Below are 25,260 nucleotides of genomic sequence, written 5' to 3'. Positions count from 1 at the left end.
TTCAATGGAATTGAGAATTTTCAAGATTTCTTGATGAAAAGACAAAGGTTGAATAGAAAATCTGACTTGCAAATACAAGACTCAAAAGTATAAAAATGTAAACAGGAAAGAAAAATATAAGAGATTCAACAAGGTTAAACTGTTTACATTCCTACATAGGAAAATGATACTTGTTACTCCTAAAAACTTTCTCATTATTGGGGCAGTTAGAAGGAGTATACAAAGTGAGTTGAATATGATGGAAAGGTATTTAAAAAAAAATTAAGAGGTGAGAAAGAAGAATACAGTGGGAAAAGGGGAAAGAGAGAAGTTAAATGGAGTAAATTATCTAATATAAAAGAGAACTGAAAGATTTTACAGTGGAGAAGAAGAGGGAAGGCTGGGGTGGGGGGGAGCGTAGGGTGCAAAGCATGAGCATTACGCTCATTGGAACTGGTTCAGAGAGTGAATAACATACACACTTGGTTAGATGTAGAAATCTATCTTACCATACAGAAAAGTAGGAAAGGAAGGGATGAGGGGGTGATAGAAGGGAGGGAAGATTGGGGGAGGTAAAAGTCAGAAGCAAAACATTTTTGAGAATGGACAGGGGTGAAAGGAGAGAGAGGGAGAGTAGGATAAACCGGGAAGAAATAGGATACAGGGAAATACATAGTAATCATTACTGTGAAAAAAAATTGTTACAGCAAGATTCTGAAAAGGACCTCATTTCTCAAATATATAGAAAACTGAGTCAAATTTATAGAAATATGAGCCATTCCTCAATGATAAATGGTCAAAGGATATGAACAAACAAGTTTTTGGTCAAAGTAAACAAAGCTATCTACAGTCATATAAAAAAATGCTCTAAATCACTTTGAGTAGAGAAATGCAAATTAAAACAACTCTAAGCTATTACCACACAACGATCCAATTGGCTAATATAACAGAAAAGGAAAATGATAAATGTTGGAGGAGATGTGGGAAAATAAAAAAACGAATGCACTGTTTGAGAAGTTGTATGCTGATTCAACCATTCTGTAGAGCTATTTGGAACTATGTCCAAAGAGCTAAAAAAAAAAAAAATACCACTACTAGGTCTGTATCCCAAAGAGATAAAAAAACAAAATATGCACAAAAATATTTACAGCAGATCTTTTAATTGTGGTAAAAAATTGGAAATTGAGGGTATATCCATCAACTGGGAAATGGCTTAACAAGTTGTTCTATATGATTGTGATGGAATACTATTGTGCTATAAGAAATGACAAGCAAGATGCTCTCAGATAAACCTAAAAGGATGTATATGAATCGATTCAAAGTGAAATGAGCAAAACCAAGACAATATTGTTCACAGTAACAGCAATACTGTATGATGATCTACTGTGAATAACTTTACTATTCTCAACAATACAATGATCCAAGAAAATTCTGAAGGACTTCTGATGAAAAATGCTATCCACCTTGAAAAAGAGCTAGTAAAGCCTGAATGAAGATAGAAGATACTTTTTGTGTACTTCATTTTGGGAGGGTTTTTTGTCTGTGTTTTCTTTCATAGCATGACTTACATGGAAATGTGTTTTACATGACTACATATATGTAACCTATGTCAAATTCTTTGCCTTCTCAATGAACATGGGAGGGGAGAAAGGGAGAGCATATGGAACTCAGAATTAAAAAAAAAAAAAGAATGTTAAAATTGTTTTTACGTGTAATTGGGGAAAAATAAAAAATTAAATTAAAAAGAGAAAATAATAAATAAATAACTGTTGAGAAGTAGAATGATTAGTGTCAAGCAGCTAGATGGTACAGTGGATAGAGTGCTGGGTCTGGAGTCAGGAAGACTCCTCTTCATTAGTTCAAATCTGGCCTTAGACACTTACCTGTGTGACCCTGGGCAAGTCATTTAACCCTGTTTGCCTCAGTTTCCTCATCTCTAAAATATGCTGGAGAAAGAAATGGCAAACCACTCTAGTATTTCTGCCAAGAAAAACCCAAATGGGATCACAAAGAATCACACACAACCAAAAAACTACTCAAAAGAATGGCTAATGTAACCAGTCATTACATCAGCAAGAGACCTGTTACAGTTTCTCCTACTTAGTCAAAAAAACATTTATTAAGTGCCTACTGTGTACCAGGCATTGTGCCAAGCTCTAAGGATACAAAGAAAGGCAAAAGACAGCCCCTGCTCTTAAGTAGCTCACAATCTAATGGGAAAAATAATATGTAAATCATGTACAAACAAGATATACACAGGATAAATTAGAAATGATCAATAGAGGGAAAGCACTAGAATCAACCGAGATCAGGAAAAACTTCATTTCTATTTTAGAGATGTGAGAATGGAAGGGAGGAGAGAGATTAGAGCTGGATAAGTAGATCTCAGAATCATCAACATAGTTGTTGTTTGTCCTTAGTTCTAGAAGAGGACAATGGCATCATGAAGTTGATGCCATGGCATGCAAGTGAAGTGGATTTAAGGAGGGAAGGTTGTGCAAAGTCACCAGGCTCACTTTCTCCTCCACAGCGTATCTGGGTTCAGTGGCAAGATACAAATCAGGACAACTGGAGATGGCCCTGGATGCAGTCAGAGACCTTGACCTTTTTAAGTTAAGGTCTTTAACAGGTCTCAGTTTGACTGAGGCAATGCCCATTCAGTGATGATAATTAAATTCATGGGAACTGATTAGATCACCAAATTAAACAGTATAGAGGGAGAAGAGAATCGGGCCTGTGGGACACCAATGGTTAGATGGCATGATCCCAATGAAGACCCAGCAAAGGAGGGAAGAATCAGGACAGAACAGTGAAAACCTAAAGAGAAGAATAAAGGAAAAGAAAAGAAAGTGACTGACAGTGTCAAAGACTGCTGAAAGGTCAAGAAAGATGAAGACTGAGAAAACCATTAGATTTGGAAAGGAAGAGATTTTTAGGAGAGAGCAGTTTCAGTTTAATGATAAGGGTAAAAATCAGACCGTAGAGTTAAAAGAGTAAGAGGAAATGAAGTGGAAACACTTATGATAGAGAGTATTCTCAAGGAGCCACAAAAAAAGAGAAGTGATAGGGGTGCTAGAGGAGATGGATGGATCAAGTGAGAGATTTCTGAGGAAGGGAGAGTAATGACTATCTTTCTAGGTAGTAAGGAAGCAACCAGTAAAATAAATAAGTGTGGAGATGATGATAGAGGGAGCAAACTGCTGAAGACTAGAGAATAGAATAGGTTCACTTATGTATGCAGAGAGGCTTTCCTTAGCAGAAGGTTCACCTCATTATAAGAAACAAGAGTAGAGGAGGAGACAATGGCAGAAGGCATCTGTGTGATGTGAGACGAGAAGAGAAGAAGAGGGAGCTCCTGATGAATGGTCTCAATTTTTTCAGTAAAATATGAGGCAAGGTTCTCAGCTGAGATGGTAGAATGAGTTACTAGTTACTAGCCCTGTGACCATGGGTAAGTCATTAAACTTCTCTGAGCTTCAACATCAGTAAATTGGAGAAATTATTATCTCACCTACATAAAAACAGGGTTTAGCCAATGTAATCTCTTAAAAGCTCTCCAAACTCAAAGAAAACGGGCCTTCCATCCACCTTCCATCTCTTTCCAGAATATCTCCTGGAAAGGCTGACTTAGTCAATAACTACTCCTGTCCACAGCAATGCTTGAGGTTCTAGGCTCTAAAGAAGATCACTTAAGCCCATAAACACTGACTTTATACAAACATCATGTAGTTTAGCTAACCTCATTAAATTTGTAGAGCTAAGAATCTTCTGCACAGTTCTTTAACTGTTGCCAGTTCAATAGGTAATTACAGTGTTAGATACAAAGATGTTCAACATTAGGTTAACAATAAAACATAACTAATCATTTATTTTTTTTAATCTGGAATAATATGATTATCTCAATAGATGCAGAAAAAGCCTTTGACAAAGTATAACTTCTATTTATGCTAAAAACACATTATAGGAGCTTTTCTTAGTATCATAAAACTGGCTTAACCAAAAACCAAACATGATTAAGAAATGAGACTACACTAGAAGCTTTCTCAATAAATATAGGGGTAGTGCAGGGATACTACTCTCTCCACTATAATTTTATGTAGTTCTGGAAATGCTAACAATAGCAGTAAGAAAAGAAAAATGAAACTAAAGAAATAACTGCAGAAACAGAGGGAAAAAATCATCCTTATTTGCTTGAAAATGTGATTGTTTACTTAAAAAATCTTAAGGAATCAGAAACATACTGAGCTAATATTTTCTGGAAGTTGTAAGCTACAAAATAAACCTCAAAAATCAACAGCATTTCTATATAATAGTAACAAATTCCTAAAGGCATTAAGAGAAAAAAGAAATGTTATTCAAATTAGCCATAAAATGTCTAAGCTATCTAGGGAATCAATATATAAAAACACACAAAATATAAGTTAATACATCCAATTACAAAGTACTGTTTTAAGAAATAAAAAATACCCTAAATAGCTAGAGGAAAATTCAATCATCATCACTGAGCCCTGTCAACATAATGAAAAAGACAATACTACAAAAGTTAATTTATAATTTTAAATGGCAATAAAATCAAATTATCATAGCTGTAGTTTGTATAAACCAAAATAATAAAATTTATTTAGAAAAAATAAAAAACCAAGAATTTCAAGAGCAATAATAAAAAGTAATAACAAATGGGAAATAACACTTTAAGAATTAGTTTAAAAATAGAGAAGATGAATGAAACAGACTAGACAAGGAAGAATCAGAAACAATGGAATGCAATAACCTAGTATTCAATAAACCAGAAAATAAAAATTACTTAGGGAGAATCCAATAATTGATAATAATTTTGGAAAAACTATAAAGAACTTCATGACTACAAAGAAATTACTCAGACTAACAACTTAGCAGCATGATAAAATGCCAAGTGCTGGGGATACCAATTGAAAAAAGGCCCGCCCCCAAAAAAAGATTCTCTTTTCACAGAGCTTACATTCTGAGGGGGTGACTGTGTATGTGTGTAAATAACTAGGTATATACAAAATATATACCCCACAGAGGGAAAACATTTTCATAGAAGGAAGGCAGTAGCAGATAGGGGACCAGGAAAGGTCTCCTTACAGAAGGTGGTTTTTGAGCAAAGTCTTAAAGCTGGGGAAAGCTAGGAGGTAGAGGTAAAGAGGGAGAGCATTCCAAGAAGCAAATAAAATGGCACTGACAGACTTCTGACCAAGACGGTGGCCTGAAGGGGATGTAGACTATCTAGCACTCACATACTTAATCTAAAAAAAACCCTGGAGTTCCCACCAGATAGGGTTATAAAACCTTGGTGACTTTTTCCATCCTAGAACTACAAAAGAAGTCAGCAAAAGCCTGCACGTGACAAGAAAGAGAACTATCAAGTAAACGCAACGGGAACAGAGAATGGCCAAGGACATGTGTTATCCTGAAAGGTTCTGTACTCTAGAGACAGTAAGGGTAGAGGATCCCCAAGAAAGCTTCACTGTAGTCAAAAAGCTCCAAGATGAGGAAACTAAGAGGTTCTGTGGAACAGAAGCAGGCGGGGACCAGTAGCACTGAGAAACCCCAGGCCCAAGGGGTCTGAGGCCTTAGGACTCTAAATTGAGATGTCAGAGAGGGTCCTGAAAATCCAACCCTCTAAACCTCACAGCTCCAAAGATCCACAGGGTTGAATCCCCAGGAGGTAGAAGGCAGGGAAGCACCAAGATAATCAAGGGTGAGACTAAGTAGGACCAACTACCCCATCCCGGGGGAATGCCTGGCTGTGGGACAATGTGCCAACTGAACTAAAACTGAGGAAATTAAGAAGTCAACAAAAACATTGAGTAGAAACAAAAATTATCGTGAATCTACAAGGACTATATAAATACCTTGAAGTGATGAAGCAGGAGACAAAAAAAATGAGACCGTAAGAAAGGAATGTAAAGGAGAATAAGTAAATTAGAGGGGAAAAAGGGGAGAGGATAACCTTACCCAAGAAATGACTTACCTGAAAACTAGAATAAACCCAACAGAAAATATGATTCCATTAGATAGTAAAATAGAAGAAAATTAAATGATTGAAAAAAGGAAGAAAACAAAAGATAACTGATACAAAAAAATATAAGAACTGGAACAGGTCCAGGATGTAACTTAGGAATCACTGTCATCCCAGAAAACCGTTATTTTTCAAAAAGAGCTTGGACACACTATTTCAAGAAAGTATAAGTGAAAACCAGTGAGAGCTATTAGAACCACAGGACAAAGTAAAGAAAGAAAAGAATCTACTCATGGTGCTCCTGAAAGGAACCCCAGGAACCCAAAAGGCAAGGTTCAAGAAATAGCAAAACTGCAGACCTCTCATGACAAGAACAGTCTTCATTCATCCAGAAAGAAGCAGTTCAAGCACCAAGGAAGCACAGTAAGGATCACAGAAGACCTGGCAGGTTTTGCTAAAATCCAGGAGATCTTAGAACACAATAGGCCAAAAGGCAAAAGACATCAGCTTACAACCAAACAGAACTTAACCTGAAAAACTGAGTGTAATCCTAGAAGGGGGGAAAATGGATATTTAGTGGAATGGAGGACTTTCAAGTATTTTTGATGAAAAAAAAAACAACAGAACTAACTCAGTAGGGACTTTGAAATACAAACACAAGAATCCAAAGAAACTGAGAAAGATAAATTTATTTGAGAAACTAGAAGGAGCTCTGTGTTGCTAACATTCTAAGGAGAAGAAAAATGTCCCTTCAGAGGGGTACTGAAGAATATCAAAAAGAAAAACAGAGGTCTTGAAGGGTAGATTGGTTCTGTTTTTAGGAGTTGAAAAGGGGAAAGAGAAAGGAAGGTAAGAAGCAGGAATACACTAATGTAGAAAGGCTGTTTCTCATAAATCCGGTATGCAAGCAAAAGAGAAGGAGTAGTGAGCACAGGAATCAGATGAACCTTGCTGCTATCTGAAAGGAATAAAGGAGGGTTGAGAAAACACTAACACACACACACACACGCACACACACACACACACACACACACACAGAATTGGGTGTAGAAATATAGCAAACTCGATAGGAATACAAACAAGAATGGGAGTAGGAAAGAGGCTCAAGAGGAAGGGAATAGTCACACAAGTGTATCCAACTTCCTGCTCCGGAAGGGAGGATGAAAAAGACGAAGAAAAAAAAAAGAACTCGAATCTATAGCCATTTAGATTACCTCTTACACAAATAGGAGATATCTGGACCTAATGTGGTCTGTGAATGTAATGGACTGTTATTGTGTTGTAAGAAATGATCAAAGAGACAATTTCAGAGAATCCTGGAGAGTATGAACTGATGCAGAGTAAAATGAGTAGAACCTGAAGTACATTTCTTTCAAAGACAAAACCATAAAAGAAAAAAAAACAACTTTAAAGGACTTTCAAACTCTGATTAAAGCAGTGACTAACCATGTCTCCAGAGAACCTATGATAAAACATGTTATTCTGAAAGAGAAGTGATGGTTAGGTGTAGAGACATACTTTTATTGACATAGAGGATGTGTGGAATCATTTTGCTTAGTTATGCTTATTTATTATAAGGGTTTGGGTGCCTCTCCACTCCCCCCATTCCCCCTACCCTTGATCTTTCTTTCTTTCTTTCTTTAACTTGGGAGAAAAGGAGGTATGGGAGGGAGGGGAAAAAGGGGTTAGCCATGGTAATACCCACAAAAAGGATCATTGTAATTTTTTTTTAAATGCACAGAAGAGAACAGAAGGAAGTTCAGAAGGAAGTACAGACAAGCGGGACTATTTTGGAAGACACAAATACAATTTATTATACTCTTAAACAAAGAAGTATGAAATGGAGAGTCATAGTTTCATATGGAATTCTTTTTGTATTCTGCTTTATGCAAGGAAATTCCTTTTTTCTCATTTTTTTGCCATTTGAGTTCTGAATTTAAAAAAAGAAAAAGCTTCCAGATCCAAACAAAAATGACTTTTGAATATTGCAATTCATTTTGCATAATCTAGGCCCAAACTCAAAATAGTTAAAAAAAAAAGACACGACAAGATGTTAGCAGTTCTGGCCTCTACCTGGTTGTTTACTACTGATTTAAATAAATAATAAGAAGAAAATACTTCTCTATCACCAAGATGTTACTATCAAAGTTGGAGAACATTAAGCTCCATATATATGTGTGTCTGTATAATGAAGTATCAAGAAAATGGGGCAGAGGTAATCTTAGCCTCATCACACCAAAGGATATTATAGCTTTTGTAATTCACAATTTGGGAATAAGGGTTAAAACTGTCCTGCTATAAAACAAATACCTTCTCCCCCAAAGCACCAGGTATAGAGAATGCCATCTTTTCTCTCTTCTCCATCAGCTTTATGACTTTTAAGTTGGATTAATACAACATAGTATATGTAGGTCTACCTGGGAAGACCAGCCAGATGCTGTGGCTGAGACAGATAGAAGTTGTTGACCAACTATGACGCAAGTTACAGAGTATAGTAACTGAAGGTATAAACTATGGTCTAGAAAGCCCTAAATTGTCCAGGCACTTGAGAAATTAACTTTCTCTTAATGTGAAAATTAAACTCAACAGCATACTCTTGCTAACAATTTCCAAATTCAAGCCATAGGGAAGCCAAGTATCAATGGGTCATTTTTCTTTGGAGAGTCTGAACTTAGGAGTCTTTCTCCTTGACTTAGTCTAACAAAGGATTAGTCTGTTAACTTTTCACACTGCAGAACATATCTTTTAAAACCATCTTTTTCATGTAAAGTCATCAGGCCAAGACAGTGGGAGGGGAGAGTAGGGGAGGGTGAAGAGTAATTGTAATTTCATCTTGAAATGATTTTTACCACAGAAGTCTTCATTTTGTGTGTGACAAATGTCACTGTCATCTTGGTTACTTATGGTGGCATTTATATACATCAAGGTGGTTATCTCAAGGAGGTGAAGATTCATTCTGTATTCAGTCAACAGGTATTTACTGAGAGCTTAGTATGAACAACGCACTGTGGTAGGCATCGAAGGATACAAGGGATGGCTCTGGCTCCCACAAAACTTGCAGACCAGTAAGGGAGTTAAGACATATTTACAAATGACTGTGATTAATAATGCAAAGTAGAATGTGAAAGTACGATGAGAAAAGTAGATACTGTTTTGAAAGTTAAGAGAAAGGAGAAATTACTTCTGGCTGAGGGAATGAGAAAAGGTTTTTATGAAGGAGGTGGCATCTGAGCTGGGCCTTGAAGAATGGGAAGAAACTGCATAGAAAAATCTTGGGGAAAGGGAAAAGCAGAGAGAAGCAGAAAATCATGGGACACATCCAAGGAATGGCAGGTTAGTCCAGTTTGGGTGGAACATGGAGTGTGTGAAAGGAATGTATGGGAGATAAGACTGGAGGCTAAATCAGGGAAGACTGAGAATGCCAGACAAGGAGTGTAGAACATATAAGATGTTGGCCTCGATTTTGAACGCTGTACGGATATGGAAGTATCTGTACTTTCACCTGGAGATTTCAATTCCAAGAATAGATAATCTACCTGGCTACCAAAGGCCTAGTTTAGTTACTTTAAGTCAACATTTACCTGAGCAATAATAATTTAATTCAACAAACCCTTGTTAGGTACCTTTCTGCAAAGCCCTATGCTAAGTGGGGGGCAGGGGGGTCCACACTCCTCTGGGGGACACAGTCCAGATCCCTGCCCTCAGCAGAGCTTACAGTTTAAGAAAGGGAAAGAACAGAGACTTAAGCAATTATAATACAAAAGAAGAGATGCAAAACAAACTTCTTGTGAGGCCAAGGGGGAAAAATGTCTCTACGGAACAGTGTGCATGGTTCAGAGAAGAATGGGGAAAAGTATGTAATAAAGGAAAACTTGTCTGTTCATAGATGCTGAAGACAAAATGATGACTAGTAGAACACCTGGACGTAAGAGGAGGTATCTGCTACCTTGACTATTTATTATGGTTTATACCAACAAATATAATAGTGTTACTAATTTACAGATTATTAAAAGCTTACAATAGATAATGCAAAAACAAGAGGACATGTAAACATACTGTGAAAAAAAATGCTGAAAGCACTATCTAAACGAACATTATTGTTAGTATTATTGTTACTGATGGAGAAATGAATAAGAAAAGCATAAACTAAGAAAATTTTACAAATTCATTCCAACAAGCAGTACTGAGACAAAGTTATAGTAAAAGACCAACAAATTCTGACAAGGAAACCAGGTGTTTTGTCCGCAACTTGGCAAAGCTAAGAACAAAGTAAAATTTATTAACATACCTGTCCCACTTGACAGAAATTTCGCAAAATCCTCCTCAATAAAAACAAACAACTATAGTAAACTTTACCAACTTTGACCAATCGGAGAGAAGCCCCTGTTGCTTCCAAGACTGTTGATAAATACAGATGACACAAATATGATTTGGGTAGGATGGAGAAATAAACTTGCTCACCAGATTTTCAATGCTGCTTCCTCTGGTGGCTTAAAGCCAAGGTAAACAGTGAGTAGAGGCTGTGCTAGAAAGGGGCAGGAACAGCTTCAGCAGGTGTCAGGAGCCAGATGCCCCTTTGGATGTTCTTTTTTTGTGGTTTTTGTTTTAAATTTTTACTGTATGTAGCCTGGCCGGCTGAAGAACATCAAAATCAATAACTGACATTTACATGGCACTTCAAAGTTTCCAAAGTGCTTTGCTTATATTAATTCATTTGATCCTCACAACAACCCTGTGAGGTAGGTGACACTTTATCTCCATCTTCCAGCTGGGGAAAATGAGGCAGAGAGGTCAAGTGACTTGCCCAGGGTCACACAGCTATTAAAGGTCCGACTAGGTCTAGCATTCTATCTACTTGGCCACCTCACTGCCTCAATCCAGTTATCTTGGTAACTAGATTGGAGTATCCACATTGTGAATTAGACATGTATGGAACTAGATCATGGCAATCACAGATCAAGAGCTGAAAGAGACCTGAGAAACTATCTAATACTGAAAAGGAAACCGAGGCCCAGGCAGCTTAAGTAATTTGCAGTCACACCAGAAGCATGGGAGGCATGATTTGAACCCTCATCCTGTGACTCCATAGCTTGCTCTTCATACCACCACGAGTCTACGACACCTGGGCAATAACTCAGAAGGCAGTACTTTTCATACTGCCCAGAGGTAATGACTGGGGCAAAGCACTATCCATGCACAACTATAAATTAAAGTTTGCTTGTTTTTAAAGAAAATATGCTTTTTAAGTGGCACCTATAGAAAAATTGATCGTGTGGGTATTACTGAGAATTTGCAATAGGATCACAAGATTTAAAGCTGGAAGAGACCTTAGAGATAATCTGGTCTAGTCCTAGAGAGATTAAGTGTCTTGCCCAAGATCACACAGCTCACCAGTAACAGAGTTGGTTTATTTGAACTCAGGTCCTCTGGAACCAAACCCACTGCTCTTTCTGCTGCAGCAGCATCTTGCCGGACACATGCTCTTTCCTTACTGCATCTCTGGCGAATTTTATAGTACATACCCATCGTTGATACAGTAGAGACAAACAATGTGAGTCACTGCTGCATATAATTTAAGGTACGCTTTAGAACACACTTAAAATCAGTCAAGGAAACAAGCATTTCCTGATAACCTACTATCTGTAACCAAATCAAACAATACATGCCATTTATATTTATTTTTTTAAATTTCAAAACTAAAGCATTTGCATTTCACATATGACATAATTCCAACCAGAAAGCACAAGATATTTGAATAAATTTCAAAGCCTAAACTGTTTTAAATGGTTTTTAAAACCTGAAAATAGTTGTCAGTCACTCAGACCATTAACTACTTTCAATATATTTATCCAGTAAAAAAGTTAGTAATATTGCTAAGCAGTTTTAAAGTCATTGCAGTGAATGCAGTGCAAGTCCTATCATTTGCTGGATTACAATCATAAGGGTGTTCCAAATCTTAAATCAACTTTAATAGCTTAAAAATGCACTATGACATTTGGGACACCCTGTAATTCATCAAATGCAGTAGCTATTCTGCAAAAAGTTTTCTTGCTGCTTCTGGCAAATTTCCCCAAACAGAGAGCTGATTTAGGTAGAAATTACGAATAAGCTTTCAAACTGAAGACCTGAAACTAAACAACCTATTAGATCTTCTTGTTTTGTTTTGTTTTGTTTTACTTTTCAAATCCATAGGAAACTAAATTGTGTAGAAAATGAAAAGTAAAGGCTGCTATTTGCTTGGGCCTTTAGTGGACTATTGCTACAAAAAGATGAAGAAAATTTACTTTTAGAAAACAAACTTTAAAGCAACAAATGTTCTTTATTGTTATTAAATAACATTATCATACTTCAAGTCCAAAATAATTTGCCATTCTCAAATTGTAATAGACAAGGAAACTCATGTTGTTTATAAGATTTTTTGGTAGCCATGAAATGTGACTTTTAGCTCAGATACCAGAAAACATCCTTATATCCTTCAAAATGAAGGTTTCCCCAGTTACAGAATGGTTGTAGAGCTAGTTAACAGTGGGGTATAAGGCCTTTACACCTACATATTCTTACAATCATCTTCTCTTAACACTCAGACTTAAAGAACTCTCTATCTTTTTCTGTCAATGAGCAAGGGTCCTGGTATTTTCTCCTTCATTTGTGTAGTCATTCACATATGTGTGAAAATAGGGAGGTTAGTCCTACTTCACTAAAAGCCCCACTGGACTTCAAGTCATGAGATTTAGTATTCTAAATCCCATCTAACTGGCTCTGTGACCCTCAGCAAATCACTTAATCTCTCTGGCCCCAGTTCTCTCATATCCAAAATGAGTGGGTTGGAATAGATGAGCTCTAAGGACTCTTCCAGTTTAAACATCTATGAGTCCAGTATGTAATAATCTGTACTTCTACATATGAATGCTTAACTTTTTAAAAAAAAAACATTTCTCACTTATATTTTAATTCTTTGGTTTCTAATGCCTTCTCATTCACTGACTCTCATTTCCATGGGCTCAATCTGCGTATTCCAGAAACAGAGAGGCAAGCAAAAGGGACAAAGAGAAAATATCTGCCATATACCCCCACTTCCTTCTAGCACTTCCTGATATAGGCATTACTAGTGGCTGGGACAGATACAGGTTACTCCTTGCTTTGGGTGTTCTTAAGCAAGAGTTTGCAAATGAGTTTACAATCAGAAAAATGTAAACTATTTCTGAAATGTTCTAATATGTTAATTATGCATCCTGCTTTCCCTCTACTTTAAAAAATCTCTGATTTCACCTAGGTGGAGGTTCCATGTGGAAGATGTAGATCACAACACTCTTCCATGCCTTAGCAGACTAACTACATGAGAAATAGCCCCAAAAATGCACAACTGGTCCTCACAGGAAAGAAGCACAAGTCCATCACCTGGGAGTTACCTGAAGCTCTGGTACCACTAGAAAGAACCCAAAGTCACCTTCATACCTTGATGAGCAATCAGAGTAGGACTCAAGTAAAGGACATTCTTTGCCCTAAATCATTTTGTTCCTTACCAACTTGTTTATTCTGTGGATCTCACTCCTTTCAGTGATTTTACAAGTCTATAGAAGCAACGTAATTCATTACCAACTAGGTTGCATTGGATTTCCTATACCACCGACCATGACAGTGTTGAGCTCACCACTAAAGAGGGATATGGTGGTTAATGTGAAAATGTCTGTTAAGATTTTTTTATTTTTATATTTTTAGCTGTTTGTTAAACTTCAACTAAAATTTTTATTATCTATTATGTATTCACAACTGTGTCATGTACCAGGGGAAACACAAAGTTAAATAAGGCACAGCTCCTACCCTCATGGAACTTATGGCTTAGTAGTAAAACAAGATAAACATCCAACAGCTAATCAGCAGCCATTTATTAAGTGATTACTATGTGGCTGGTACCATGAGGATTCAGTGACATAAATGAAACCATTTTTCTCAAGGAACTTACATTCTATAGGTGAAGGCAATATGTACACACAAATGTATATGTAAATTTCATACAAAGTAAATAAAAAATAATTTTGAGGGGAGTTTGAGAGAGGAGGTACTACGGGCTGGGGCTGGGGCTGGGGGCAATCTGAAAAGAACTGTTGTAGGAGATAGTATTTGTGCTGAGATATAAAAGGGACTAGAGACCCTAAGAGGCAGAAGTGAGTAAAGCATGCATTCTAGTCAAGTGTGTGAGCAATCCAAGGCCAGTTAAAATGGATCAGTGTGTGAATGGCAATAATATGTAAGAAGGCTAGAAAGGTCAGTTAGAACCCAGTAATGAGAGCTTTCAATAAATATCAGGGCTTCCATTTGATCTAGATGCAATAGGGATTCACTGGAGTTTCCTAAGCAGAGGAATGACATGGTCAGTCCTGTGCTTTAGAACTATCATTTTTAATAGTATTTTATTTTTTCTAATTACATGTAAAGACAATTTTTATCACTTATTTTTAAAAAAACTTTGAGTTCCCAATTTTCTCTCTCCCCTCCCCCCTTCCTAAAACAGCAAGCAATTTAATATAGGTTATATATGTGCAATCATGTAAAACATATTTCCATATCAGTCATGTTGGGAAAGAAGAAACTGAACAAAAGGGAAAAAAAGCACAAACGCGCACGCGTACACACACACACACACACACACATAAAGTTAAAATAGTATGCTTCTATCTCCATTCAGACTTTTTCTAGTTCTTTCTCTAGATGTAGATAGCATTTTTCTTCATGAGTCCTTTGGAATTGTTTATAACTATCATTTTGGCAACTGTGTGGAAGATGGATTGGAGAAGGGAGAGATTTTAGGCAGAAAGACCAATTAGAAGGGTACTGCAATATTCTAGCCAAGAGGTGATTGAGGTCTGAGCTGGGTGATGGCTATGTTTGGAAAGGAGAGATACATGACAGGTATTTTGGTAGTAAGAGTATCCTGTTGATTATATCTATTCACCTCTCTCTATTCACACTGACAGAGCCCAATTAACAGGACCTCATAAGCACACACCTAGACTACTACAGTAATTCCCCAATAGGTCTTCTAGCTGTGTATTTCATAAATATGCAAATTAGGATAGTGGTCACTAAAGTTTAAAGAAGGTGAAGGAGATCAGAGATTTTAAGGAGGTAGAAACAAGGTTTAACAATTGATTCAAAACTCAATAGAGTGATAGGAAGTGAGGAATCAAGGATAACTCCAACGTTTTGAACCCTGAAAGATGGTGGTACCCTCAACAAAAACAGCAAAGTTTCGAAGAGGAGCATGTTTGGGGAGAACAATAATGAGAACAAACTGAGTTTGAAAAATGGAGAAGACATCTGGTTTGGTAGAGGAGGGCTGAATTTACAGATCAGAGAATCATCCAGCAAGAGATGATAACTGATCCGAAGAAATCACTAAAAGAGAATATGGAGTGGAAGAAGGCCTAGGAAAGAGCATTGGAGTATACCCATATTTAAGTATGAGACATAAACAATGATTGAAAAAAGGATACTGAGAAAGAACTGTAAATAGCAAAGTGAGAGATATAACCAACCACAATACATGTTCAGTATGTATGAAAAATTCCAAACATAGTATATAATGTCCAAATGCAAAGGTCATTGGGGGAATCAGAAAAAAAATTCATGAAGGAGGCATTTGAATTTGAATTTGAAAAGGGCAGATAGGAATTTAATAGTTAAATATGCAGAGGGGAGGAAATTCTAAATTCAGGGAAACAGAATAAAGATAAAGTGGAAAAGTGTGGGTTGTATTCAGGAGACACTGTAGCTCAGTTTGTTTGGAACTTAAGAGTGGAGATGAGATTGGAAAGAGATGGCTTCAGATTGAAGAGGCCCTTTCCATTTAGGCAGTAAGGATCCACTGAAGGCATTTGATAAGAAGAATGTCATGATTAGATCTATGCAAAAGAAAGATTAGTCTGAGAGCAGTAGGAAAAATGAATGAAAGAAAATGGAGATAGGAAGATCTGTTATGAGTCTGTGATAATAGTCTAATTAAGAAACTAAGATGATTAGCAGTGGGAAGACAGAAGGATTGATCTTAGAATAATCTAGAGGTAGAATCAATAGGACTTGGCAATTAATTAAAAACAAAAGGTGCAGGAGAGTAGAGAGTCAAAGACACCATGGTTTCCAACCTGGATGAATGTTTGGGGGTCGGTAAAATGCCATATAACACATTTGAGAATGTTTAAGTTTTCTGGTTTCTAGTTCCTTATATTAATGTTAATACTGTCTTAGAATTTGGATAAATTTGTGAGCAATTTTATACTGGAGCTATGATTTAATCAGTGTAGAAAACCAATTGACTAATGTAGATCAACACCTGCTCTGCAACTTGTCTTACAGACATGCTCGGAGCATGGAGGTCTAGTGACGTAGGATTACAAAATGGTAGCTCTAAAGTTGGAAGGGACCTCAGAGCTAGGCTAAATCCCTTATTTTTGAGGAGAAAGTGATGCCCAGTGAGAGATTAAGTGACTTGCTCATGATCACATGGATATTAAGTGTCAAGAGACAGGATTTGAACCCATTCCCTTTGACTCCAAATCCAGTATTCTTTTCATTGGGGCAACTGTCTCTCTAAAGGTTAAGTTAATATTAATTCTAGTTTAAGACAAATCTATTCTATGTAATATTAGAACCAAAACACTATTTCCAGGATGTAATATCTCCTGAGCTAGGTTTCTTTCTCAACTTCTTTCTCAAACTTTTCTATACAAGCCCTTTAAAATGTTTTTGTTTATTTCAACTTTATGTCATAATCAAGCTTATTTCATTTTATTTTTAAAAATCAAAGGAAAATTCATATGTAGGTGATTTATTTAGATGCAAGAGTTCTACCAGTTCTAGAACTACTTTTTCCATCTGTGTACAGAGCATTAACTGTTTTATCAGTTTGCAAAAACACGGTTTTGACACATTCACTGCATGCAAATCATCCTTTTTTGAACCCCACTGAAATAAATCAGAGTTTCTACTTTATTTCAAGTGATTAATAACAAGACTTATTTAAAGAGCTGAGCTACAGTGTGGACCCTCTTGGGGTCCTTTAAAATAAAAGACATGGTTTTGTTCACCCAAATTAACAAAGAAATAATCTCTAATAATAGCTATTATTTATATATTGCTTTAAGGTTTGCAAAGCACTTCAAATATTATTTTATACTCACAATAAACCTGGCGTACATGCTATTACTACCCCCAGATTACAAATGAGGAAACTGAGGCTGAGAAAGGTTTAGTGATTTTTCCAGGGTCATATAGCTAATAAATATCTGAAATAATACTTGAATTCAGGTCTTCTTGATCCCAAGTCCAGCATTGCATCACCTAACATCATCTATTGACATATTTTAAATAGTCTTTAGCCAGCTAGGTGGTGCAGTGGATAGAGTGCTGGGCCTGGAGTCAGGAAGACTCCTCTTCCTGAGTTCAAACCCGGCCTCAGACACTTACTAGCTTACTAGCAGACCCTGGGCAAGTCACTTAACCCTGTTTGCCTCAGTTTCTTCATCTATAAAATGAAATGGAGAAGGAAATGGCAAACCACTACAGTATCTTTGCCAAGAAAACCCCAAATGGGTTCACAAAGAGTCAGACACAACTGAAAATGACTAAACATATCCAGAGAGAATATTTACAATGCAAAGAGACTAGGCAGTAATATTATATATTAGAAATATCACTAGTTTTGGAATCATATGGCAGAAGGCATCCAGGGGAGTATCTCAGGAATCTGTATTTGTCCCTATGCTATGTAAGATTTTCATCAATCACTTGTATAACTCTATAGATAGAATTTTCATCAAATTTGCAGGTGACACAAAGTTTGGAGTGACAACTAACATACTGGATAACAAAGTAAGGATCTAAAAGGATCTTGACAAGCTAAAGAATTGGGCTGAATCTAATAAGATGATGGTCAATAGTTACAAATATAGCCTCATACTTGGGTACTTTGCAAGTATAAGATAGAGACATGGTTAGACAGCAGTTCTGAAAAAAGATATGACAGTTTTAGTGGGCTATAAGTTCTAAGAGTCAGCAATATGAATGGCAGCTAGAAAATGGTAATTCAATCTTGGGCTGCATTAAAAGAGACCTACCTTCCAGGAATAGTGAGGCAACAGTTCTACCATACACTATCTTGGTCAAACATCATCTAAAGCAGACCTGTACAACTTGACAGTAGATAGGGGTCAAAATTAAAATGGGCTAAATTTCTTTGGGCTGTAGATAGGTATAGACTAGAGAAAGACTGACAATGGTTGGGTGCTGTGAGTCACATGACAAATAGGACAGTAGGCAGTGGCAACCCTTCATTTTTTGTAGGCTGCCCTAAATCTTTTGGCAGGTCACATATTGTGCAGGCCTGATATACAGTATCATCCTCAGTTCTGGGTACCACTGTTTAAGAAGAACATTGATAAGCTAGAGAGTGTCCAGAAAAGGGCAACAAGGATAGTGAAGGGCCTTGAGTCTACGTCTTATGAAGATTGGCTGAAGGAACTAAAATGTTTAGCCTGGAGAAGAAAAGACTTTGGGGAGGCATGATAGCTATCTTCATGTATTTGAAGGACTGTCATGTGCAGCTGAGATTAGAATTATTCTACTTGTCACCAAAAGGCAGAACAAGAATAAGTGGGTAGACGTTGAAAAGAGGCAAAATTAGGCTTGACATCAGGAAAAACCTCCTAACAAGTGGAACTTTCCAAAAGTGGTATGAACTGCTGAAAAAAGTGGTGGGCCTCCTCTCCTTGGAAGTCTTCAAATAGAGGCTAAAATGACCACTTGTTCAGTAAGTAATAGTAGAGAATCCTTTCATATATGCATCTGACCACATCCCAAAATCTCTTCCAACTCTCTACTTCTGTGATTCTGTAAAATTCATGATAACTGGAAGGCATGATGATAGGTAAACTCTAAATTAAGTCTCTATCTTACATGCGAGTGCTTTTTCTCAAAAACTCCATCATTTAATAGCTATTCAAAATGGCAGATATTGGAAACTGAGAGTTTGGCACATATAATACAAGAGCCTTAAGGTTTACAAAGCATTTTACATACATTATTTCATTTGAACTTCATAATAATGCTTCAAGGTTGAGATACAGGTACTGTCTTACAGATGAGACAGGACAGCCTCAGGTAAACAGATCTATCCATAAGGACACAACTAGTAAAGGCTGGAAGCAAGACTTGAATTTGAATCTCCGAGTCTAGTGTTCTTCTACTTGACAGTACATACACTGACACTGAATTTTCACAACTCAAGATATTTGGCATTTTAAAATTCAGAACTGGCAGTCTTAAAGTTTACCTAGTCAAAGTCCCTCAAATCACAGATAAGGAAACTAAGAACCAGAGAAGTTAAGGAACTTGTTCAAAGTCAAACAAGTAGCACACACTTTTAAAGCACTTTAATGCTTTCAAAGCGCTTTCCTCACAAAATTCCTAACCCTTTAGGGTAGACAATGTAAATATTATATACCTATTTTATAGCTATGGAAAGCAGCTCAGTGGGTGACTTAAAAAAGTCACTCAGCTACTCAGAGCAGGGATTCAAACCCAGGTCCCTTGGCTTCAAGTCTGCATACCATTAAACAAGGCTTAATCACTTAACCTTTTTTTTTTTTTCAAATCTAGTTTTATAATGGAAATACCAAGTTGATTTTGACTACCAAAGCACTATCAATGCCAAGCAAACTCAAACAAAATTCTATATGTAAGTATTTCAAGTATTTTATTATACTTCCACACAACTTCAAATTCTAAACAGAAACTGAAACAGTAAATCCCATTACTCTTATGGCTAAGACAATATATTTTCTAAAATCCATTGAATAACTTTGAAACTATCATAAAACAAGTCATATCTAACTTCTGATTACATTTTAATCCTTTAGCATTATCTGACTGAGAAACTGACTTTCTCCTACTTGACTTATTAAATATAATTGACTTAAGAAATGGTCACATGAATGGCAGTAATTCCTCTAACAAAATAACATTAGTGAAAATACTAAACTTCACCATGCCTCAGTTTCTCCATCCATAAAATTGGGAAAAATTATAACCTACCTCTATGCATTTTATGAGAACACTATAAAGATAAATCTGTGGAATATACCGAGATCTTCAAAAGAAATAACTACAAAAAACATGACACTGAAATTATAAAATGGTTTATGTTAAAAAATTTTTAAGTTATGTCAACTTTGGTCTGATGTTAAACATCTTAAAAATTTTTAATCCTATTCCAAAGTTTACAGAAATAACCAATAAAACTTTTTTATTCTCAAACTTTGGAAAACAACTATAAACTATGCCCTCAATTTTCTCACCTGTGAAATGAAAACAGTGAACCAGGTGTTCTCTAAGGTCCCATCTAAAATTCTATGATTCTTTGATTGTGTTTGTCCACAAATAAATATGCACAAATATCTACACTTACAAAGATATCAATGTTTAATAGACAAAACTCAACAAACATGTTTATGCTCAGTTTTAGTCAAGTTTGAGTGTCAAAACCAACACAAAAATGTATGTATATGACTGGCACCTGAACTTTCAGTCCTTAAGTAAAATATCATTCTTTAATACATAACTATTCTCTGAACAAGAAAAAAGTATGACAACTACCTAGCCAACTAGATAAAAATTCCAGTTGCACTAAACAAATAATTAACTTCCCAAGTCACTTGCTTTAATGTTTCCTTCTTTTAAAAGGCACTCTTGTAGTAACTACTATAGTTTGATAAAGGGGCCCATCTAAATTGGTATCTAGTCTGCAAGGTAATTACTTTCCAGGGGAAGGTAAAAACCCTACCATCATACATCTACTGTCACTGTGCCATACTATACCCATAGGTAATTTTTCAAGGTTGGAAGTACAAAATTTTATCCATAGTATTTCTTTTATAAGTCATGCAAATCTTCACATGGCTTGATTTCCAAATCAAATGATTCAACTTTTTCCTAGTAGCCTAGCTACAATCTAAAATAACAACGCTGGGGAATGGACATATGGAAGAAAAATGACACATGGTAACAAATAGTTTACAATGCAAGTGTAAAACAAAAGTATTTGAGATTCACCTAAATAACTTCATACAACCTTGATAGTGCTTTTGGTAAATAAACTTAACACCTCTACAGATAACCAATAGTGGATATAACTCCACGATAAAATTATAATTTCTAAAACAACTTTTTGAAACAGTATCTATGATTAACTTTTTAAAAGTATTTTTAGTACAATTAACTATATTAAAATGTTGAATATTTTAAAAAATCTAATATTTCAAGATAAAACAAAAACTATATTGTAATATCAAAACTCTTCCACTTTTAAAAGTGTTTATCTCATGGAATGTGAAGTCTTCAGCAATATATGATAACACCTCATTTAAATCCTAACTAAGTGCCTCTTGGTTGCTTAGGCATTATTATATAAACTATAACAGTTTATATTATACAAAATGGACATAATTCAGAAAGACATTTGAAAAGTCTTCTGGGCTTAATGTTACACTAAGAAAATCCAAATAGACTAAAGCTAATCTCAAGAGGCTAGTTTTTCTTCAGTAAAATTCTTTAAGAATTAGTGGAAATAAGTGAAAGTCAAGCAAAATATGAAATTCTTCTCATCCCATTCCTGCCTCACCCCTTGCACATGTTTAAGAAGATACTCTGCTGTGCCTGGCACTTTATTTAAAACTAATACACATATACCATCACACAAAGCATATAGAAATTACTGCTATCTAAAACTACGCATATTTCTGTGTAACACAGCAGCTACCCCACAAAGTACCGTGTGAACTCTTCAACTTCAAGTTTGTAGTCAATCTAAGACAGCCAATAGAAAGTTCACTTGTGCAATTACTTCATCTCCTACTTGAGAATGCTTAATGTGACACAAGTTTGTATACATTTTGAGCAACAAACAAATGCAAACATCAAAATATGTAAGCTATATTACAAAACAAAAGCACTTAGTGCACTTATGTTTTCATTAGAGAAAAAATTTTTTTTAAGTTTTTATAAATGTTTTCCCAAAAAATGAGTGATTTCAAATAGCATTTATGAATGAAGAAATGTTAAAAATAAAACATGCTACTTGCCCCCTCCTTACAGAATTAAAAGCGAAAAATATTCCTGGAAATTGGAATACCCCAAAACTGGATCAAGAATATATTAACTACCTTAAATGGAACATAAACATTGTAATTTTAATTTAATTTAAAATTCAATTTTCATACTAGTCAGACAAAATGTAAAAAGGAAAAAATTGAAACCATGTTTAACACTGTTTAACACTAAAGTCACTTTACTTTTTCTAAAAATTTAACAATACTTTTTAAATGTGTAAGGTACACTGTCTTAAATGCTCCTTAAAGCAAGTCTGAGTATTCAAATTACTTTGCAAAAAGTAACTTCTTCCAATACTTTACTGAAACTATCCAATAACATCTACCCACAAAGGTCTCATTTTTGAAATCCAGAAAGTAATTTTTTTTAAATGTGAACAAGCTTCTAAAAGAAAGAATTTTTTCCCTAAGAGAAACAAAGTTTCAGGAACTAGCTTTACTCAATAGCTACCATTACCTTTCAGCCCCCTGTCAATATCAAACAATCAATAACAATGTCACAAAAGTGTTTACAAACATGAGGGAGGGAGGAGGAAATCACCCATAAAAGTTTTAGAGGTAAAATATAAACAAACAAGAGGAAAGTCCCCAAACATTTGATTGATACTTAAGATCTCCCAGACTAGATAGTTTTGAAACAGTGTCTTATTTTAAAACATTTAATGATCTTTAAGGCTTTCAAAAATTGTGTTTAAATTCCATATTTCCTACTAGTATGTAAGAGTCACTATCACTTACCGTAAGTAATACTGTTTTAAAGCAAAGGCAGCATTAGAACAACTTCTGGGAAAGTTAAACTCTTCTACAATTTCTCCCCACTGATTCTTTTCAGAAACCTGTTAAAACATAAACACACATGTCTGAGAGTGAATAACCTGAGAAAACGCTAACCTACCAATAGAAACACCCATTCTACTAAGTTCTATAAGTAGCCAAAGCATACGGTGGATATTTCAGATGAATCAATAAGAAATATTGAGAAAGATCTGCCTGGATCACTGTTTTCTCCCGAGTTGGGTATTTAACCACACTCGTTTCGTTTAGGGAGATTTGCTGGGTTTGTTTTGTTTCTGGAGCACTAACAATAACCCATCTCAAGTCCCTAGCTTGCTTCCTTACATACACATACAGACACACACACCCACAAACACACAAAAGTTCAAAAGGATCAATACTCTTCCTGACTGCAACTGTCCCGGGTTTGGGGAGAAGTGGGGGGAGGGGGGAGGCCGGGACGGGTAACGATTCCGATCCTTCTCTCACATCTATCCATCTCTATAGGCCCTTCTTTGAGGCCTACAGTTTCTGCCTAGCCTTGAAGCCTAAGATGGCTATTTAGAGACAGGTCCTGGTTTCTTTTGTTAGCAATATAAACCGAGGGGGAAGGGGCTGAGGCGGTGCCCCCGGCTGCCAGGATCATTTCGCTGCAGATTATCGATGTTAAACCTGCCCGCGCTAATTTTGAGTTGCACGAAAACTGCTCTCAGAGTCTGTGGCTCTGTGTGTCTCCGCCTGTGCTAGCGCGGTAGCGGCGGCAGCGCTCATAACAGGCAGCACAAACTGACTCAGGGAGCGAGAGCCCCGCGCGCGCACACAGACACACACACACACACACACACAGAGACACACACACGGCTCCACTCCTCCCCAAACCCTCGCTGATGGGGCGAGGGGAAAGGGGGTACCGAGCAGTGTGCGGCGCACCCCGGGCTCCACACACAGGAACCCCCCCTCCTTTGCCGATCGCACGCACACAAGCCACAAGGCCAAAAAAAAAAAAAAAACCTCCACAATCTGCCTTCTTTGCCATCGGCTAAAAAGAAAAATAACCCTTTTCTCCACTGTGTGCATCCCCCCTATCTCCGAGTTTCCACTCTGGGGTCAAAGGAGACTTTTTGGAGGAGGTTAGCGAGAGGGAAATACAAATTAAAACTTCCACTCACCTTCGCGAATCCGCCTAAAGTAGTGACTCTGGTGTAGAGACCGTGAAGATCCAGCTCCTTCCCACCCACAGCAGGGATCTTCTTAAAAGGAGACCTACCGGAGAGAAAACACCGCACTTGTCAGCCAGGATCCCCCCTTCTCTCCTTGGGGTCCCCTCCTGGGTGAGAGGATCGCCTCCAGTCCCTTCCCCCCGCCCGATTTTGCTCTCACCCTCTGCTGTGGTGGAACTGCCGCAGCTCGTCCAGGAAAGCAAGTCCCTTTCTCCGCTGGTCCGGCGGCGCCTTCCCAGTCGAGTTTGCCATTATTTTTTTAAAGGAGATTTAAAAAAAAAAAAAAGATCGCTGTTTAAAAAGCGTCCCCCACTCCCTTCGCTGCCTACCAAAGCCCGGAGCCCATTCCTCGGCCGGCGGCAGCAGGGCTCAGTCATGGGCCGGCGGCGGCGGCGGCGGCGGCGGCGGCGGCAGCGGCGGCGGCGGCGGCAGCGGCGGCGGCCACCTCGGCCTCCACCTCAGCCACCACGGCAGCTCTGGCTCTGCGGGCAGCTGCCTTGCCCTCAGCGGCCAGCTCAGGGTGCAGCCGCAGATGGCGGGCCAGGCTCTTGGCCTGGCTGAAGCCCCGGCCACAGCGGGGGCAGACAAAGGGCTTGAGGCCACTGTGGGAGCGCCGGTGCTTGGCGAGGCTCTTGCTCTGAGTGAAGCTGCGCCCACACTCGGGGCAGGCGTACGGCTTCTCGCCCGTGTGGATGCGCTGATGCTGCATGAGGTTGGAGCTCCAGCTGAAGCGCTTGCCGCACTCAGAGCAGGCATAGGGCTTCTCGCCCGTGTGGATGCGCCGGTGCTGGACCAGGTGGGAGCTCTGGGAGAAGGTCTTCCCGCAGTCGGTGCAGGCGTTGGGCCGCTCGCCCGTGTGCGTGCGCTGGTGGCGTGTCAGCTTCGACCAGTGGCTGAAGCTCTTGCCGCACTCGTTGCAGATGTAGGGGGCCGGTGGGCGCGGCCGGCCCCCCGGCCCCGAGGGAGGGAGGGGAGGTGGCGGCGGGGAGGGCTTGGGAGGGGGCCAGCTGGGCTCGTCCTCGTCATCGTCCAGGAGGAGGATGTCCACTGGAGGAAGGAAGGAGGGAGGGAGGGAGGTCAGAAGGAGGGGCCGCCTCGGGGGGCCCAGGCGAGGGCTGAGGTCCTTTCCGCCTGCCCCCTTCCG

At 37.9% G+C, this 25,260-nt stretch overlaps 1 protein-coding gene and 1 pseudogene across 1 annotated transcript in view; both read right to left on the bottom strand.

The window, feature by feature from the left end:
- ARID2 (AT-rich interaction domain 2) overlaps positions 1-24,469 on the bottom strand; it is a 208,469-nt gene extending 184,000 nt beyond the window's left edge. Inside the window, exons 1-3 of the mRNA XM_027858933.1 lie at positions 24,277-24,469; positions 24,066-24,159; positions 22,861-22,958 (exon numbers count right to left, since the gene is read on the bottom strand). Coding sequence (XP_027714734.1) covers positions 22,861-22,958; positions 24,066-24,159; positions 24,277-24,368 — 284 coding nt within the window. The 5' untranslated portion in view covers positions 24,369-24,469. The remainder of the gene's footprint in view (positions 1-22,860; positions 22,959-24,065; positions 24,160-24,276) is intronic.
- Positions 24,412-25,260, bottom strand: part of LOC114040784 — a 1,592-nt pseudogene continuing 743 nt past the window's right edge.

The sequence above is a fragment of the Vombatus ursinus genome, unplaced genomic scaffold, assembly GCF_900497805.2.
Source record: "Vombatus ursinus unplaced genomic scaffold, bare-nosed wombat genome assembly UNPS02013950.1, whole genome shotgun sequence".
NCBI lineage: Eukaryota > Metazoa > Chordata > Mammalia > Diprotodontia > Vombatidae > Vombatus > Vombatus ursinus.
This window is presented reverse-complemented; position numbering and strand designations above follow the sequence as displayed.